This window comes from Lipophrys pholis (assembly GCF_963383615.2).
Source record: "Lipophrys pholis genome assembly, chromosome: 23".
NCBI lineage: Eukaryota > Metazoa > Chordata > Actinopteri > Blenniiformes > Blenniidae > Lipophrys > Lipophrys pholis.
In genome coordinates, this window is record NC_137645.1 from 3,716,648 (window position 1) to 3,736,500 (window position 19,853).

General features: G+C 44.1%; 3 protein-coding genes across 4 annotated transcripts; 1 reads left to right on the forward strand and 2 right to left on the reverse strand.

The window, feature by feature from the left end:
• Positions 1-1,424: 1,424 nt before the first annotated feature.
• Positions 1,425-5,700, forward strand: pcid2 (PCI domain containing 2). The gene is made up of 15 exons (XM_080493357.1): positions 1,425-1,517; positions 2,295-2,343; positions 2,627-2,716; positions 2,814-2,887; positions 3,049-3,114; positions 3,287-3,328; positions 3,403-3,457; positions 3,621-3,724; positions 3,803-3,878; positions 3,954-4,095; positions 4,185-4,285; positions 4,788-4,861; positions 4,941-5,066; positions 5,277-5,400; positions 5,488-5,700. The coding sequence occupies exons 2-15, from the start codon at positions 2,308-2,310 to the stop codon at positions 5,575-5,577; spliced, it is 1,200 nt and encodes a 399-aa protein (XP_080349483.1). The 5' UTR covers positions 1,425-1,517; positions 2,295-2,307; the 3' UTR covers positions 5,578-5,700.
• Positions 5,656-9,427, reverse strand: prozb (protein Z, vitamin K-dependent plasma glycoprotein b). Of its 2 annotated transcripts, none has more exons than XM_080493356.1 (8): positions 8,975-9,427; positions 8,047-8,231; positions 7,950-7,974; positions 7,677-7,847; positions 7,389-7,520; positions 7,238-7,302; positions 7,014-7,152; positions 5,656-6,927 (listed from the first exon to the last, which is right to left on the reverse strand). In XM_080493356.1, exons 1-8 carry the CDS (start codon positions 9,285-9,287, stop codon positions 5,942-5,944), a joined length of 2,016 nt encoding a protein of 671 aa, XP_080349482.1. In that variant the 5' UTR covers positions 9,288-9,427; the 3' UTR covers positions 5,656-5,941. The 2 variants fall into 2 exon arrangements, with proteins under 2 accessions (XP_080349482.1, XP_080349481.1); XM_080493355.1 differs by having other exon boundaries at positions 8,047-8,288; positions 8,975-9,077.
• A 459-nt stretch (positions 9,428-9,886) lies between these two features.
• Positions 9,887-19,459, reverse strand: LOC308127580 (uncharacterized protein). Its single transcript, XM_080492711.1, has 17 exons — positions 19,391-19,459; positions 18,896-19,059; positions 18,746-18,770; positions 18,261-18,374; positions 18,027-18,164; positions 17,814-17,929; positions 17,617-17,737; positions 16,753-17,350; positions 14,964-15,097; positions 13,491-13,651; positions 13,328-13,352; positions 13,015-13,128; positions 12,579-12,710; positions 12,151-12,491; positions 11,661-11,778; positions 11,387-11,574; positions 9,887-11,290 (listed from the first exon to the last, which is right to left on the reverse strand). Exons 1-17 carry the CDS (start codon positions 19,443-19,445, stop codon positions 10,868-10,870), a joined length of 2,967 nt encoding a protein of 988 aa, XP_080348837.1. The 5' UTR covers positions 19,446-19,459; the 3' UTR covers positions 9,887-10,867.
• Positions 19,460-19,853: the final 394 nt, after the last annotated feature.

Genomic DNA, 19,853 nt, shown 5'->3' on the forward strand with positions numbered 1-19,853 from the left:
TTCTATTCTATTCTATTCTATTCTATTCATCCAATGTTTCCCATTGTATACTGTTTTATATATTCTATTCTTTTTGAGACAAATGTATTACATTCTGCTCGTGAGAGCTTACTGCTGCCTACTAATCTCAATTTCTAACTATTTATAGTAACAGCTGGTTTCTATTGTAACTGGTTACTGTCTGCTCCTGTTATAAATAAAACAACGGATGGCACAATAGTTTCTATTGTATATATATTTCATATAGTTCATAATATTAACTAATCACTGCTAATATCTGCGGTTACTGGTAACTAACGATACTAACTACGGACTAACCTCTGTTAGGTAAAGTAAAGTATTACCAAGTAGTTAAGGCCACTTCTGGTCAATACCAATTCCGATGCAAACACTTGTATCATTACATGTAGATACTCATAAAATCAAGTCACACTACTTGAATAAAATTCTGACCATTTCCAGAGGTTACTTTCACTCCCAGGTGATTACCAACACTTGCAGGTGGCTACTAGTTACTTTGTGTGGGTGATCATCGCAACATAATAATTTTTTTGGGGACTGGTTAAACATGTCCACGACCCACGCTGTCAGACACTGCAGTCACGCGACGCCTCCTGCTGTCAAGGGTTCAAATGTCAATTTGTCACCTGAGTTGCATGTAGTTTGTGGTTTACTTGTTTCTCTCTGTCTGGTTGTTGCAGAAGCAAAATGTAAACAGGTTTGTTCCTCTTCTGCAGTTTTGTCTGTTGTGTTTTTCTGCTGATCCTCGGAGAAACTATGATTCTGCTCGGTGTCAATAAAGCTTCAAACAGTTTGTGGCCTTTCTTACTCATGATTGCAAAGAAGTTTATTGAGAAAATGCAAACAAAAATGCATCTATTATGAATACGACATCCAAGACGAATGTATGATTTCATTTCTCATGACGATCAAACTAAGTGTGACAGTTTGCAATTTGAAATTCTACATAAAGACACAAATACAATATAGTCATTTCAAGGCACCCTAATAAACCAACAATTCCAGTTGGTAAACTACATATATACCAATAAATAATACACGCAGATGAACACACAACTTCTTGGCCAACTTCGTTGGTAATTATTGAAATTGGAGTAAATCTTTATTTATTAATTATTTTTTTTAGTTCGAACGAATGAACAATTTAAAATTAGATGAAACAAATGGAAAAGAAAAGAAAATAAAAAAAATGGTGTGCGATTAATCTTGTCGTCAAGACCATTCCACAAAATCTCGTCTAAATCTAGACGATCCCCTAACACTGGTGCACGCGCTTCCGTCGGGTACCGGCTGGCTCTGCATCTGATTGGCTCAACTTAACTCTAGCGCTTCTGTTATGACCAATTATCGCTCCTGCTTCCCGGGACAGGGAGCTCGCCAACCAATCACAGCCTGAGGACGGCGGATCTTCTTAGTGTGCATCAGTGTTTGCGGTCCGGATTAATCGCTACATGAACGAAACGGGACATTTTTCACGTTAAATCTTCACTTTTCAGGTGCGCTGCGGTTTGTCTTTTCGTCACTTTGTCACACGTTTGGTTGTTTACACGCTCACATCCTCAAAATGTGCGTTGTTTCTCTGTTTCCATAGCCGAAGTGAGTGAGCTAACATGCTAACTGATTAGCCTGCTAACTGATGGAAACCCACGTTTAATGTTTAATTGTGACGAAGAAAAATCTCCGAATGAAATCACTTCATAACTACCATTGTAACTTTCATAAGGCTCACTTCGGAATAAGTTCCTAAATGCATTTGAATTCGAGATTTAACTCTAAAAAGCTACACGTAAGAGCCTTTTCCAGTGAGAACTAATTTCTTAACATGTTTTAACTGTCGCCTTAATTTAAAGCTATGTGAAATATTAAATGGTAAAAAGAGCTGCTTCAAAACAGAATTGTTTCGTTATTAATTTCTGTATTTGATAAAAACTTTTTTGTATATATTACAATTGATTTTAAATGATTTTCTCTACCCTGGAATATTTTCCAGATACAGTATTCCTATTTTTTGAATATATGATAAAAGATATCAAAAGATTACACTACATCCAGAAAATATAAATTTGTCCCACAGTTTGATATGTTGGCATTCCATAATGATTACATACCCCCCCCCCCCCCCCCTTCAATATTCTACACACAATCCTCCACAATGAATATGTGAAAAAAATATTAAAATTTTAATAAAAATAACTTAAAAAGAACTAGGAAATTACTCGGTGTAAATACAATTAAAAAAAAAAAACGCACAAAACCTCTCTTCCTCTTTCCAGGTGCTGATTTAGCATGGCTCACATCACCATCAACCAGTACCTGATGCAGGTAAGGTCAGATATCTTTTACTCGGTCGCCATGATCAGATCAAATGAGAAAGCTGGAAAAACATCAGAAAAATTGAGGATCAAAAATAGCTCAATTAGGGCTCAAAAAAGTCTTAAACTGCGTTCACAAATGTATTTCTCTTTTGTGCATGGAATTGTCTTTTTGTATTCTTTGCGTTTCCCTCAATTTGTACTTGATGCAGGTGAACTTTGACCTCTGATCACTGACTTTACAAGTCCTTGATGTGGCGTCTGAAGTGGTGATGTGATTTTCATTCCTGCAGCTGTACGAGGCTGTCGAGAACCGAGACGGTTCCTTCTGCGCCGAGCTGCTCTCCTTCAAGCACCCACACGTGGCCAACCCTCGCCTCCAGGTCAGGCCCCGCCCACTCAGCTAGCTTTCGCATTGACACCTATGGAGGACACCGCCTCACCTGTGTATGTGTGCATGCGTGTGCGTGTATGTTTCAGCTTGCAAGCCCAGAGGAGAAGTGTCAGCAGATCCTCGAGCCACCGTATGACGAGATGGTTGCTGCTCACCTCAGGTAGGACATATCTCTTTACTGCTGCTTGTCTTCATCTCCTGCAGTCTTATAATAATGTGTGTGTGTGTGTGTGTGTGTGTGTGTGTGTGTGTGTGTGTGTGTGTGTGTGTGTGTGTGTGTGTGTGTGTGTGTGTGTGTCTCTGTTTGTGTGTTTGTTTCAGGTGTACGTACGCAGTATCGAATCATGACTTTGTCGAAGCGTACAAGTTTCAGACGCTTGTCGTTCAATATCCTTCAGAAACCTTTGAAACTCTGATTACTTTAAAAATGTATATTATGTGTCAACAAGGACTAATGAATGCTGAATGAATTTATATATATATATATATATATATATATATATATATATATATATATATATGAGTTGATATTTGGAGTTTTTCTCCTTCACTCGACCACATCCTTCCTGAGAGCCTTTCAATCCCACAAAGAAGAAAACTGGTGAGTTGGCATTGTGTAGAGGAAGTGTCTGTTGACCGAGCCGTCTTCGAATGTAGCGTGTTGGTTTGTTTCAGGGCGCTGGCCGTCATGTTCGCCGTCACGCTAGATCTCCGGATATTCGCCAACAATGTAAGGAAATTTCTCCGGTGACTGATGCACGTCTACATCAGGGTGTTATTTTTATATTGGACTAAAGTCGCACAGTTTTTATTTTATTTTGATTCAGATGTATTTCAAGGTCTGTCAATAACTTAATGCTGACAGTTTGATGGAGGTCTGTGTATGTTGGCAGGCGGAGCAGCAGCTACAGAAGAAGGGTAAAGGTCAGCCTGGTGAGATGTTGGAAAAGGCTGCAGAGCAGCTGATGAGCTGTTTCAGAGTCTGTGCCAGCGACAAGTGAGTCCCCCTTCTTCATTCACTCCAAATACAGCAAAGTACTGGGACTAACCTGATGCTCCTGAACGTGTCATTTAGCCGCGCCGGCATCGAGGACTCCAAGAAGTGGGGGATGATGTTTCTGAGTAACCAGCTCTTCAAGATCTACTTCAAGGTGAGCACGCCCTGATCAAGAACCTGTGAGATTTCCTGACCAACTGTTTACTCATTGTTTGTTTGTGTGGCGCAGATCAACAAGCTGCACCTGTGCAAACCTCTGATCCGAGCCATCGACAGCTCCAACCTGAAGAACGACTACAGCCCGGCACAGAAGGTCACCTACAAGTACTACGTGGGCCGGAAGGCCATGTTTGACAGCGACTACAAACCAGGTCTGTGCGCAACGGGAAACCCCACCGTCCCTGAACTCCCCTCAGAGCGGCTCGGAAACGGGAGTGACGGTGTGTTTGTGTTTCTGCAGCCGAGGAGTTCCTATCCTACGCCTTCCACCACTGTCACCGCTCCAGCCAGAAGAACAAGAGGATGATCCTCATCTACCTGCTGCCTGTCAAGATGCTGCTGGTACCAAACCGCATTCTGTTCACATGCACTGTGATCAGGTCCACATCCACACCACATTCACCTGGAAACACATAGTTTAAAGTGGTTTACATCCATTGTTGGCTGGATAAATATTGATGTTTTGTTCATTTAAACTGGTTCAATTGTTTCAGAATGACTTAGTTTAAACTAGTTTATATTGCTTCTCTTGGTTTAAACTGGTTGATTCTGGTTCGGTTCAATTAAAATTGTTTATAATGGGTGTAAACTGGTTTGGCTAGTTTAAACTGGGTTAGATTGGTTGAGTTCTTTTTTGAACTGGTTCAGTTGTGAGATAAGCTTCTTTATATAGCATTATTCAGACACAAGCCAATTCACAGTGTTTAATTAGTTTAGTTTAAAATCTATTTGTTGGTTTAAACTACTTCATACTAGTTTGCTTAGTTTAAACTGGTTGGAACTGGTTTAGTTGCTTTAAAATGGTCCAAAGTCGCTTGAGCCTTTTGAATCTGGTTTGTTTCAGGGCCACATGCCGACTCATCAACTCCTCAGGAAGTATGACCTCATGCAGTTTGCTGATGTCACCAAAGCTGTGAGGTAAGCAGAGGGGAGGGGGACACAGGGGCCAGCATGGCGGTGTCGGTTTAATTGTTTGTTTGTTTTCTTTGTTTGTCAGCGAGGGGAACCTGCTGCTGCTAAACGAAGCTCTTTCTAAACACGAGACCTTCTTCATCCGCTGCGGCATTTTCCTCATCCTCGAGAAACTCAAGATCATCACCTACAGGAACCTCTTCAAGAAAGTGTGAGTGTGTTTATTCCTCAAAAACAACGAAAACCTGCTGCTTTCACTCAGTGTTTTTCAATCAGCATGTTTCTGACCCTTAACTGATGTGACTTAGAAAGTTCTCATTTGGTCCCTGATGTTTGGTCCCTGCTTCAACTTTTCAACCATTTGAGCCCACAATTTAGACAGGCCCCGCCCACCTGACCTGTGACTGGCTCTTGCCTGCAGGTACCTGCTGTTGCGGACCCACCAGCTTCCTCTGGACGCCTTCCTGGTGTCTCTGAAGATGATGCAGGTGGAGGATGTGGACATCGACGAGGTGCAGTGCATCCTCGCTAACCTCATCTACATGGTGAGACCCCGCCCCCTTTTTAAATATCCAGTGAGCAGATGAGGGGGCGGAGTCACAATCATTACTTTTTTTTGTTTCTCCTGCCAGGGGCACATCAAAGGCTACATCTCGCACCAGCACCAGAAACTGGTAGTGAGCAAACAAAACCCCTTCCCTCCTCTGTCGTCTGTCTCCTAGACTACATTACCCACAATTCTCACCTTCCACCACTGGGTTTTTCTGTACTTTGTAAAAAAAAAAGAGAGAAATAAATCAACGTGTTTTTACATTTATTCATTAAAGCACTTTTTGTACTCATCTACACATTTTAAACACATTTTCAAAACGTTAAAAGCAACGAACATCAAACATTTCCACTGACAGTACCGGCGGTCAGTGGTATGTCTGTGGCGGTCTCTTGTTGGTCAGCGGGCAGTCTTTCATTGGTTGACATCCATTTCTGGTTCTTTAGCAACAGTCTCTGATTGGTCAGTGGTGGTCTTTGGTTGGTAAGTGGTTGTCTCTGGTTTATCTCTGTTGGTCAGCGGTGGTCTCCGATTGGTCAGCGTCTCTCAGGATACAGGTTGACCTGTGGCGTCATGGACTTCTCAGACGCCTCCAGCCTCGGTCTGATCCAGTTCAGGTAACGGGACAGTTTAATGAACACTACACCGTTACCATCATTGCGGTTGGTGGACATCAGCAGCCCAGTAAGAAACACCGTCCCTTGTTCCACAGTGGCGACCGGTGACCCCGGCAGCAGTCTGCCTTGAGGTCCGACCTCATCCCTCAACCTTGAGCTGCCAAGGTTCTGTGTGTTTGAGGTACCCGTGAAGCTTTCGGTGCCATTTCGTCCCTGGTTGAGGGTTTGATTCTGAGTACTGTTCATGGCCTGTTCTTGAAACCTTCCATCAACATCAATTTGGTTCCCCAAAACCATCTTTTGGTTTTTGAATGCTTCACTTGAGTTTCCTAAAGACTCACCCAGACTCTGAGACCCATTTCTATTCCCTAAAGGTCTGGTTTGACTCTTTTGGTTTCCGTTATGGATCCTTAGAGATTCACTCTGTCTTTGGCTCCCATGTCGGTGCCTCAATGCCACATTTTGGTTCCCTAAACCTCCATTTATGTTGGCTGAAAGTCCATTTTGGTTCCCTAAACTCCTGTTTTGCTCATTTGAAGCCTCTCGATTTCTTAATGCTCCATTTTGGTTCTCTAACACTCCATTTTGCCTCATCATACAGAACATTTTATTGCTGAGGCGATACGAGATGTTCATGTTCTTGCGGCATTCATCTAGTGTCATGTAGGCCAGGTCCTGGACCAGGTGCCAGTCTTGTGACCAGTGCTTGGTGACACCAGTCCTCCCAGGATGCATCAAAATGTTTTCGCTGAAGTCTTTGGTTGGGAGACAGAGGTGGATGAGGGCGGGGCCAAAGGGCAGGGGGCTGGCCAGCTCTAGGAAGGCGAGGTTGTTGTCATGGTTATCTGGGAGGAAGCGGTTGTGAAGGTACAGCGCTCGGACCGGGAACAGCAGCTTCTTGTTGCCTAGGAGACGAGATAATGAACTCGGATGATTGGTGAGACGTGTTGGAAGTACCTTCATGTCCAGGTTTGACTGTGTGTTTGAGTACCAGGAACCACGTAGAAGTTGGAGGGTCGGAGGTCAGGTCCTGAGTCCTGGACCAGGCAATGGGCAGCAGTCAGGATGGAACGGTGCCCCAGCACCACGCCGCTGCACAGCTCCACCCCTCGTTTGTTCAGCAGGGACACCTGGTGGCACAAAGCAATCCCACCACTCGGCTGCAGTTTTGTGTTTTGAGACGCAACGGTAGGACAGACTCCAAGGACACCCTACCTGCCACGGACAGTTACCATGGCGACACGGAGACGGATCCGAAAGGCTTCCGCATGGAAACTTTACTGAGGACACACAGAGTTTGTTAGCTGAGGGGCTTTAGTCGGGTGTGGTGAACATGTGGTCGGTCTGTTCTGCGGGAAAACTCAACCTTCTGGCACACAGCTCCGTCCATCGCTCTGTAGTTTGAATCCCGACATGCAGGAGCAGGTGAACGAGCGGTAGGACGCCGTGCACAGCTGGTGACACGCTGTAGGACCGTTGGTTGGACACTCAACGATTTCTGGAAGATGACAGGTAGATTATATCCCATCTGCCAGTCACTTCAAGGCCATTATAGGCACTCGTTACAAGGTCACAAAGCAACAGTTAACGCGAGCATGCGCTCTCTGAAATCCTTCTCAGTAGCAGAACCTTCTCACGACAGGTGCAGCCTGACCTGGTAGAGTCATCTGCGGTGAAGACGGTGATCGTCCCCGCAGATCCTCCGGCACTCCCAGCTCACAGATTGGCCCATAAAGTGGGGTGGGGCACATGCAGGAGAACCCCCCTACTTTGTCGGTGCAGTTACCGCCATGGAGGCACGGATTGGACTCGCACTGATCACCGTCTACAAGCAGACTGCGACTGTCAGCAGGTAATGTGACACACTAAAATGTAAAATTCACAACCATTTCTCAATGAATTCTGTGATATTCAGAGTAAAACTCACCGTAGTAGAGCGTCCAAAATTCAATCTGCACATAAACAAACAGCTATTAGAATTTTTCAAAAAAAAAAATTTCATGGACTCACGTGTTTGGACCGACCGTTTTCGCGGTGTCTTCGAAGTACTCGCGTGCCTCTTCGTATGTGCAGCGCTCCTCGTAGCACTCCCGCTCCAGGTTCCCCTGCAGGATCTCTTCAACCAGGTATCGGTTCGCACGCCTTGACCGCAGGAACCCTACGTGGGCGCCGATGCCTGAGACCACGGGGGATGATGGGCGCATTCGACCTTTATCGTCATGGAAACGGTAAACGGGTTGAGACCGGGTCACTAATTCATGGTGAGCTTTAGGAAAACATATTTTCAGCATTAATGGTGAACAAAAACAACAACTTTTGGTCTCGAGCTCAAACACCATCAGTGGAAGTTCATTTCCTCGTAGCTCAAAGTATTTTGCATCTTATAAAAACAGTAACATTTCCTAATTTCTCTCAAATGTTTTATTTTTCTGTAAAACTTTCTCGTCAAATCTTGTTTACAACATAAACTCTTGGTAAACACTTAAATTATGTGGAAGTCAGCATTATTAGCTTCATACTCTTGGCTATAGCACCTACACTAATCTCATCCGTTACTACACTGCATAATTTTACACTTAAAAACTCATTTCAGTGTTATTCTGGAGCTGAATACAAAAATCCTTGGGCTGTTGTCCCGACATTGCTGCTGTCATATTTACTCCCACCACTTGAGGAGGTGCGCTGTGCAACCACAAATATATATATGTATATGAACACGGAACTTTAAATTTAACGGATAACGTGGAAATTATTTTGGATTAGAAAATACAAAAATACATTTGTGAAGCAAATATAAACATTTATATTGAAATAGAAGACGTTCAAGTTAAGTTGCCTGCCAGCTGATTGAGGCTTCAGTCTGATCTAAGACTCACTGCTAATGCTGAGGCTAACGATAAACGACTAACGCTGAGTACGGACGTGGTTTCAGCCTGCCATCGTCTTTCTTACCGTCCGTCAGTTGAGATGAGACCAGGGTCAAACCTCCGAGGAGAAGCGAGCAGAGCAGAGACGCCGACATGATGACCGCCGCCATGATACTAAACACACACACACACACACACACACGTTGGTAAACGCCACTACACCTACAAAGATACAAACACACACACACACACACACTGGGAAACTCACCCAGCCGTACAAAGATACACACACACTGACTATACTTAAACACAAAGTAACAGATAAACATACGACACCCACTAAAATATCCACTGTCACTGACAGACATACTTAAAAGTATCCAAACACACAAACTCATGCACACTCATGTGAACATTATCATCCTTAATCTACATTTTATCCTAGTTTGAAATTAAATGTAAAAGTGTGTGTGTGTGTGTGTGTGTGTGTGTGTGTGTGTGTGTGTGTGTGTGTGTGTGTGTGTGTGTGTGTGTGTGTGTGTGTGTGTGTGTGTGTGTGTGTGTGTGTGTGTGTGTGTGTGTGTGTGTGTGTGTGTGTGTGTGTGTGTGTGTGTGTGTGTGTGTGTGTGTGTGTGTGTGTGTGTGTGTGTGTGTGTGTGTGTGTGTGTCCTCGTCCTCACTTTGGACTCTGGTCTGTTCCCAAACTCACCAAACGTCAACCGGTTCCCCCTCTGACTCCCTCACAGCTTGTTTACTTCAGGTAAACAAGGACTTCAGTCTCTCAGATCGATCACTAAATGCCATAAACAGGCTGCGGATTGTTTTATCTTCAACATTTTGTAAAGAAACATGAAGACAATTTGGATTTCAATATAACTTTTTCAGTGCAACTGTGAAGAAAGAAAACAAATTGAAAGACCAAAACGTGTCAGTCATAGAAAATGTTTGTTCTTGTGCTTGGTGTCAGTTTTGAAAAGACTCACAATATGGACTCAATCAATATTTCACATCTTTAATCAGGAAGCATCAATTTACGTCAGTTAAGTTTGACTATCAATTTTAATTTGAGGCAGAAAGCTGAAACATATTGCAGTGAGGATGGAAGCTGAAAAGAGGTTAAAGACACAGCAACACATCAGGGAGCAAAGAAACTAAAAGAAAAACAACAATTCTGAATTAAAAATGTAAAGAACCCAGGTGCGATCCATGAGGAACACCTTAAGCTGTCACTGTGAATCTGAACTACTGACTCTCGTATGTCAGTTTGGGCTGTGCTACCCCGCTTTGATGAAACTTTTAATTTTGGCTGACAAGGGGATTTATTTTCAGGTAGAAGTTGGTGTATTTCAGGTCTTATATTTGAATTGAAGTTTTCTCATTTGAAGTCTATTTTTCCAAAGCTTTTGAAAAGTGGTAATTTTATTTAATTGGAGTTTCGATTCTATGATATTTGCTTTTCTTTTAAAGAGGGATGGTCTTTTATTCTGAGGCATTCTTTTCTATTTTAAACTACATTTGTGTTTTATTTTGGGCATAAAAAGAATCCCACTGCTGACAGGTCACCACTGTGGCTCACTGAGCTGGACCCTTGACCCCATCTGCTCCCTGGGCACAATACTGTGGCAGCCCACTGCTCCGAGCATATAGACATAAGGTTCATTTTGGTTCAATTCGATTTTATTTCTGCAGCACTTTCTGCGGCACTTCACTGGCGAAAACCAAACAATTCCACATGAGCAAGGAAGGACCTATAATTTGGATGAGTTGATTCTGAAGTGGTATATTAAGGTAAGGTAATGTGTTTTATTTTGAAGGGAGGTCCTTTTTATCCGAAAGCAAAGTCTTGATTTGAAGGGAGGTCTTTTATTCTGAAGTGTAACGGACCCTGATTCGCAAAACGACTCCCATCAGTGGTTATTGACTCTCAAAGCATCTTAATGATTACACAAGAAGGACAAACGGGTACATCTCAGCTGATTCATAAGTAGAGCCTCTTGATGGCGCCATGGTGTCTCCTCAGCCTGCCGCCACTCGGCATTTTGGGTATCAGCTTGTCGATGCCTTCGCGGATCCAGCGGATGTACTTGGACACTTGTGTGTAGACGCCATATTTGCCTTGGCGTGCGCACCCTTCGCCCCAGCTCACGATGCCGGTCACAAAGTACGTGTCGCGGTAGCGCGTGACGTGCGGCCCACCACTGTCGCCCTGACAGGCGTCCTTGGCGGTGGTGTCGTAGCCAGCGCAGAACATGCGGGTAGAGATTCGCAGCTGCGTGGACTCGATGCAGGTTTGACGGTCCACAAAGGGAATCGTGAGGCGCTGCAAGATGGTGGAAGGCTGTCGACCCTCGCCGAGGCGACCAAAGCCACTGACCATCCCGTCCGGCTCCTTCATCAACACCTGAGAAAGGTCATGTGGAAACAGTTGTCACCATTGGAACCCTGAACTCCAAACAAACAACACTGAGGTCTGTGGCTCAGGTTTGAGTTGGTTCACCTTTTCAGCAAACTCTTGTTCCGGTATGCACGCCGGGAGGATGTACCGGGTGAACTTGATGGGTTTGGCCAGTTTGAGGAGAGCAATGTCGTTGTGGTAGGTTTCCGGTTTGTACTTGTTGTGGGTGACGATAAACTCCACCTGGTACGAGACTTCATTTCCGTCCTGCACTAACGTGTCGAACTCACCTGGAAACGGGAAAACTGATCATTAGCTCTAAAATTGTGCTTCAGACCAGCTCACGCAGGCTCATGATTGGCTCATGATGACGGACCGAGTTTGACGTAGATGTAGCGGGAATGGTTCATGCAGTGGGCAGCGGTCAGGATGATGTACTCGTTGAGGATGGTTCCTCCACAGAATCCTTGGTTGTCCTCGTTCAGGAGGAGAGCCTGCGAGGACAAACAGGAAGTGATGTCACACTTTTTCAAAAGCAGGAATTCTAATTTGAAGTGAAGTCTTCGGTTCTAAAGTTTTTCCTTTTTTTTTTTTTTTTTTTCGATAAATACAATTTTGAAATGAGGTATCTCCTTTTTTTTTTTTTTTTCCCCCAAGTTCCTCTGTTCGTAGGGAGGTTTTTATTCTGAAGAAAGGTGTTTTACTTTCTGAAGCAATGTCTATTTTGTATATTGATTTTGAAAGCAAATGTCTTCTAATTTGACGGGAGACCTTCTGTTCTTTGTTGGCCAGTGATCTATTTGAAGATGCTCTCAGCCACCTGGACAATAATATGTGATCAGTATGTTTCCACACGGTGTCTCTACCTGCCATGGACACTCTCCTGGTGGACAGTCCTCTCCGTTGACAATTCGAGTCATTCCCGCCATTTGAGGGACGATTTTTTCTTCAAAAAATTCAGTGAAAGTGATGCTTCTGTTCAGAAATAGTGAGTCCAGCGGAATCTGGGTTGGGTCGTCCTGCTGCTCGGTGGAGTTGTTCAGCTCCATGGTGTTCAACATGGTGTTCACCTCGCTGGCGTTCACCTCGCTGGCGTTCACCTCGCTGGCGTTCCCCATGGCGACGTTTTCCTCTGTGGTATTCTTCCGCTCATATCGGAAAACAGTCCGGGTGGCTCCGGTGATTAAAGCGCCACATTTAAATTTCTCTGCAGGAGTTGGTGTCAAGTTCAAAGGTCAAAATTTGAACACGAGAAAGACTTTGCTGGACTTTTTACATTTGTTGCCCCTCTTACCGTTTGACTCGCATGACTTGTCGTCTGATGCCAGGAAGTAGCCGTCGGCACAGGAGCATATAATGTTTCCCTGGACCACGTTGCAAAAGTGCTCGCACCCGCCATTTTTGTTCTCACAGAGTTCAGGAATAACTGTAAAGAGATGGAAACTGTCAATAAGAAGGGAAAGAGAATCAATGCAAAGAAGCTATTCTGTCCATTGGGATGATCAGAGTTGGCTGCTTCACTCTTAATTGTGCACTGGAGGGGCGACAAGAACTACTCCTTAGCAAAGCCAGTTACAAAAAACATTTTTCACTCCTCTTTTTGAGTAGTTTTTACTCGTTTGGCATCAGTGTCATTACTGGTACCATGGTGTGGTACCTAAACTCGGACCGGATGTGTTTCAGGAGAGTACATGGGAGGAAATCTGAAATTATATCGACCAAATTCAGACCTATTTCACAGTTGAAGCCTTGGTAACCCTCTTGACAAAAGCAGGTATATGTGCCGATCCCGTCCTTACAGAGTCCGTTATGAGCACAGGGTCTTGACACGCACGCATCGCCATCTGCAGGATGCATGAAACAGAGTCACAGTGGGGGCTCTATTTGGTGAAGGACTGTCTTGCAGTTGAAGTTAAGAATGAGCTTGAAGTTAAGAATGAGTCACATTGTGTTCCCAGAATTTCTTGCATTTTCCTCAGAAAGTCAAATATTTGTGTTTCTTTATGAGGTGTTCAAAATAGCAGAAGTTTATTTTTGCCTTACCAACATATATGGCCCAAAATTCATCCTGGAAAAAAAAAGAGAGTTTGATTGTTTGAGTGTTCAGACAAACCACACCTCTATTTCTTAGATTGAACTTGGACTGAGAAAATGTTTCTCCATGTTATCAGCAGTGTTTCACTTCTCGGCTGCAAGCCATCAGTACCGTCTTCTCCACATTTTCAAAGATCTCTCGCGCCTCCTCCCAGTCGCAGCGCTCTTCCATGCACTCCCTCTCCTTGTTGCCTTGCTTCATCTCCTCCAGGAAGCTGTTGGCTCTTCTCTGCCGCAACAGCACCTGATTGGCCGCCGGGCCGTCCAAGAAAACTGGCGAGGGAGGAGAAATGTGAGAAGTTGGTTTGAATTTTAAAAAACAACAAGGTGGATCCGTGTGGACTTTTTTTTTTGTCAACCAATTTCATAAAAGGTCAAAGGATTGTTGCGCTTGTTTGCTAATTCAACGTGAAATAAGTGTGTTTGAGTCGTTGAATGCAGTTCAGCACAAGAGTTAGAAGCTTTATGACAATATGTTGCAGAGTTTAGGGAAACACGATCCATGTTCATACACACCAAACTCCTGGAGGAGCCATACGGACTGAGTCAGAGGAAGTGCTTCAAGACTGCCACGTTTCCTTGAGTGATGAAACTCTAGCTGCTCTTCTTCTACCTGACTCTAAGTTGTTCAGGCCTTCAAGTGGAAGATTATGATCCTCATGTGGGGATGAATGAATCACTCCACCACCTGGAAGAACCTATCTTTAAGGAGTCGATCTCTCATCTGGTCATGTAAACCTACGCCAACAGCTCGGTGGTTCTCCAGCAGGAACTGAAGCTCCTGCTGGTTGGCTGCATTATGTCTCACACTGGGCTGATTTGATCATTTGTCTTCTACAGTATATCGGGTTCACAACTGCAGTCCGACTTGCAAAAATGACCTGAAGATGCTGCTGGAAAAAAAGATCTAACCGGGGGACAAAGCTACTCCAACAGCAAATAGCAAGTCGGGTGAGCATCAAGTCTCTACAAATCAAGTGGTTAAGATTTGACATTAAATCCTCATAACTGCTAATTAAAGCTGATCTACAATCTCCTTCTGTGTAGAAAAAAACGGTTTATATATATTTCTGTTATTTTTCAGACGTTTGAAGGTGCAGTCTTAACGACCGTCCTCAGGAGGGAGTCAGGACGCCGTTGAAACATGTCAAAGGTATGTTTTAAAAACCTACTTGCCCAAAAAGGCAAAAGCAAAATACATCTGAACAAACTAAAGGAATAATGAACCTATTTTAGGTTGACGAATGAGAAGATTCAGAAGCGTCAAACATCTGTAGCAGGAGCTCCTCAGTATTGTAACGTAACAAAAGATAGAAAGAAGTGACAGATCTTGAAAGTTGTTTTGTTGCCAATGTGTATTTCAGTCAAACAGGATTAACTCATGTTGGCGACATTGGTGATGGCGCTCAAATCTTCACATGTTGAAGTATTCCAGCTGTCAGTGACATCACATGTTGACATCACACACGCACGCACACACACACACACACTCTCACACACACACACACACACACACACACACACACACACACACACACACACACTCATCACCTCATTGCGGTCGGAGGACGGGACTCAAACGTACCATGAGCGGCGGTCAGGTGCAGCAACAGAACGCTGACAGACGCTGGTAGACTCCACAACATGTCGGATGAAGGACGGAGGCCAGCTCGCCTGGAAAAACTCTCGGTGTGTCTGAGTGGGAGTAATGGAGTCTCACTGTGGAGATAGGGCAGACAGGAGGGGAGGCAGGGAGGGCAGTGACCTTCGGGAGGGGTGGGCGGGGCTTATCTGCTCCAACATAACTGAACTGCAACTCCCAGAGTGCACTGCTGCAGGCCCAGAGCTCATATGTTTCCTTTTTTTTTTTTTGAAACTTTGAGCGCATGCAGTTTTTTTATGTGAAACCTCAACTAGAGTGCATTTTAAGATGGAGTAGCTTCGCTCTGAGTGAAATACAACCTGAACAACTGTTCATGTTCAGACCGTCTTTTCTATCTGCTTTGCCTCAACTATTGTGTGATTGGTCTGAAGTCTTTATTTACCACTTGCTCCAGAATTCTTCACTTTCTCATGAAGTGTGAAACATCATGTCCAGCACTACCTTGGTTCTTGTCAGCTGCAGGAAGAAAAGGTCAGAATATCTTCAGTCAGTATTCGTGTTGTTTCTGGTCTCCAGCTGGTCACGGGTGATCGTGAAGTCCTGGAGAATGTCGTTTCAAACGGAACCAGTGTGAGGTTGTGTTTCGTACTTTCTCAGGAATATTTTGAGTTCATGTTGTTATCATATCAGGTTTTTATGGCTTCAAGGATGAAGTGATGAGATAGTGTTTGTTCAGACACAATAATTCCACACAATAACTCTGCAACAAAGCGGTTGTGTTCCTCAGAGGTCATTTTTTAATCTCTATCAGAGATACTGAAAGTTGAAATGATTGGCCACACTGGAGTTGAAGTTAGCCTCATTCTTGTTACTTCAGGAACACGTTGAGAGTATTCCTGTCATGAAGAATCTGATCAGATTGTGCAGCTCAAAGCTTTCCGATGCTGCCACCTTCTTTCTCCTGAACGAGACGTTCTTGTTGACGTGAGCTAACGTCGACACAAACTGGAAGATGAACAGTCGTATTCAAGGACACAGAGGCGACGCCACCGACTGAAGTCTCAACCCGAACCCTGGAACTGGAGCCGCTTTCTAAATAAAGTTCCTGAGATTTGTGTTTGGTGGTGAACTGAGGATTTGAGAGTTCCTCCTGCAGCAGTACCAGGAGTCTGCTCACTGTCAACCTGATTTAAACACAAGCAAGACGGCGTGGGAGGAGCGTGGTGGGATGTAAGAGAGAGAAAGGAGGGGGGCATTTACGGTAAACTGGGATTTTTCTACTGTGACCTCACTATTTACACTCAAACAGGTTCGTTGGACAGCAGCCAATCAGATCTCAGGAGGCCGAGTGGTCCGAACTCAATGATAATCCAAGAGAAAAACATCCAACTGGAAATAATTTTGCAGGACATTTTAGAGTAGGAACATATTTGGAAATTAACTGACCTTTTTTCATAGGTGTGTGCAAAAATCCTGCAATTGGGGTCAAATTATCTGTTGTTATAGACCGTTGTTGCATTAGGACACTGCACATGCTCAGTAGATGTTTGCCTCCAGATTGTCATGTAAATAGTCATAAACATTTTTATAAATAAAAAAAAAAATTCCGATTTTACTCTTCAAAATAAAAGGGAATGAGGGATATGAAACACCGTTTTCAGTAAAAATCATTTATTTAAGATTTGTAAATGAAAGTCGATGATTTACAGAAAGTACAATCCTATAATTAAAGCCTAAAGATTTGTTTTGAAAAGCATGACTTTAAATGTGCGCTTGTTCCAGCATCGGCGGCGGCGTCGCATTCGGGTTGCTCTTCAGGACGCCGTCCACCCAGTCCACAAACTTTGCCATGTTGGCGTACACACCATAGTAACCCTTATGAGCGCAGCCCCGCCCCCAGCCGACCACACCCGTCAGAAAGTTGGTGGAGCCAAAAGTGGTGACCAGCGGGCTGCCGTCATCGCCGCGGCAACTCTCCTGCTGCCCGTCCGGGTATCCAGCGCACAGCATGTTGTCTGTGATCTTGAGCTGAGACCACCTGGCACAATCCGTGTTCGACATGAGGGGCACCGACATCCTGCGGAGGGAGGGAGATGTCAACACCGCCACGTCGCCGTCGTTCCCGCCGGACGTCCGGCGGCCCCAGCCGGAGATGGCGTGGTAACGGGCCAGCAGCAGCTCGCGCTCGATAAAGTCTCTGGTGGGCAGACACACGGGCAGAGCGCTGCGGCTCAGGTTGACCGCGTGCTGCAGCCGCACCAGGCCCAAGTCACTGTCGCCCGACAACCTCGTGTAATTCTCATGGAGCATCACCATGGTAACGGGGATTCTCTGCTCTGTCCCATCGTCCATGTCCAGGTTCACCTCGCCTGGTGACGCGAAGATCAGAGTAAAAAAAGAAGGGGAAAAAAAATCACAATTTAAAGTCTCAATAAATTAAAAAGTTATGACCAAAATGCTTTAATACAAAGCAAAAACTGTGCACAATAAACTATTTATGTAATAAAAGAACTGAATAAGAAGAAAATCTACAACAGAATGTTTATAGAAACTTCTAAAATCAGTAAAATTGCAAATACCGGTTTCAAAATAAAAATGATTGAATGATGTTGAGATATAGGTTTCATGAGTTTACCTGCCACCACGGTGAGGTCCAGGGGGTTGTTGCCTTGGAGACAGTGGGCGGCGGTGATGACCCAGTCAGGGTGGATCAGAGCGCCACCACAGTGGCTCTTTCCGTTTAACTGCAGCAGCACCTGAACTCAGCACAGAGAAACGAGTAAGATGCTACCGTGTGCAGCCTGCAGGGGGCGCCCTGCTCTCGGCTGTTACCTGCCATGGACACTCTCCTTTGGGGCAGTGGTTTGCTCCGACCACCCGGGGATCTAACACAACACTCTGGTCCGTCTGAGTCTCCGGCGGCGGCAACTGACCGCATGGAAACTCCACTGCAATGTAAAGAAAAAAAGAAAGAAGGTAAACAATAATAAAATGTCTTGACATCTACTTATTGAATGATGCTACATCCTAAAAAATCTTTGTTACCTGTGGCAGTGCACTGCCGTCCGTCTTCTCCCAGCTGGTAACCGTCGGCGCAGAAACATCGACGTCGTGGTCCAGAGCCGTCACAAAAATGCTCACACAATCCGTTCTGGTAGAGACACTTCAGGGAGTCCTCGAACACTAGTTAACAAATAAATGAGCAAATAAGTTAGTGGATGCATTGGCTGATAAATATGTAGAATAAACCTCTCCGATCCGATTAAAGATATCCTTTACCGGTCTGACAGTGTCGACCTTCAAATCCTTCCAGGCATTGACATTCGTAGGACGAGCCGATGTAAGCACAGGTGCCATTGTTAAGACATGGGTTCACCTGACAGGGGTCGCGACCTGACAGCAGAGAAACGCTCAGAACAGCACGCTCACCTTCAAAACCTCAGCCATTTGAAGGTACAGTGTCTATTTTTCACCACTGGGGGGCAGTGATGACCTACTTTCATTGTTTTTTTTGACTGAGTGCAGGAAAAATAGGTGGAGTGACTCACACCGCCATCTGCTGGTTTAAAGTGGTATTACAGCACTAGTGGGACTAGCCTTTTAGCTTCTTGATTTTATCACATTATTTAGTAGAAAATGTCACGAAGAATCAGTGAATCAGTCCCACACCCGACCCTGCTCAAATACAAAACACAACTCAGAAAAACTTGCTTATGAACAGTCTCACAAGGATGAATTAAATCAAGTAAATAAAAGGTACTTACCCTCATAAGTCAGCCAGAACTGCCTCTGGTTGAATAAAAATACAAAAATAAATTTGTAATAAATGTTTTTCTCGTTTTATATCCATGGAGAAAGTGAAAGATTTGTATTTTTTTCATCAGTATTTTTTTAGAGAATTGTTTTGTGTTTACGGTTTTGCCGTCGTCTTCGAACACCTCTCGAGCCTCCTCGTAGTCACAGATCTCTTCGATACATTCGCGCTCCAAGTTTCCTTGTTTCAGCTCCTCCAGGAAGCCGCTGTTGGCTCGCCGCCGCCTGTGGAGGAGGGAGTCAGCCTCATGCTGCTCCACAAACACTGAGCACACACACACACACACACACACACACACGAAGTTTCAGTTCGTGAAAAACATGTTCCAAAAAACACGCTAAAAACTTTTTCCACTCTAAGGAAATTAATATTATTGTTAAATAATATTGTCACTTATACTTCCACCTTGACTTGTTCAATTTAATGTGATCAACAGGTCAACACCCATCTGTGATGTTCTCTTAGTTACTTGTTTTTAAAATAATAAATCATGAAAAAATGTGAGTTAGATAAAGTTATCGAACTTAAATACAACTTTTAGAATATTAAACATGACAGTGTCTCAGCGAGAGAAGTTTTCATTGACGTTTCCGACCTGCAGCAGCAGCAACTCCGACCATCAGCATCCAGCTCGTCCTTTGCAGCAGCATTTTCACCAATGACCTCCGACTCCTCCAACTTCACAACAAGTCTGGGCCGCAGGGGGGGCGGGGCTTCACACAGGCACCGCCCCCTCACCCTGTAACCCCACTGAAAACAAAACAAACAAAAATCTGCTTTGTCAGGCTTTTAAGGAGGTCACATGAAAATGAGTATAAACTTTTGTGTCCTTCATTGAGTCACAAATAGAGAATGTTCTATGTTATTGAGAATTAATTCAACATTTTTAACACATCTAAAAAGAAATTCACATTTTTCTGAGTGAATGTTTAAATTTTCCTTTTATAATATGCTATTATAAAATATTTTCTTGAATGTCTTGAATCTGATGTAATACCCGATTTGTACACTGAGTGGCAACAATGAGCCGCTGTCTTCAGTCAGACTGCAGAGCGACC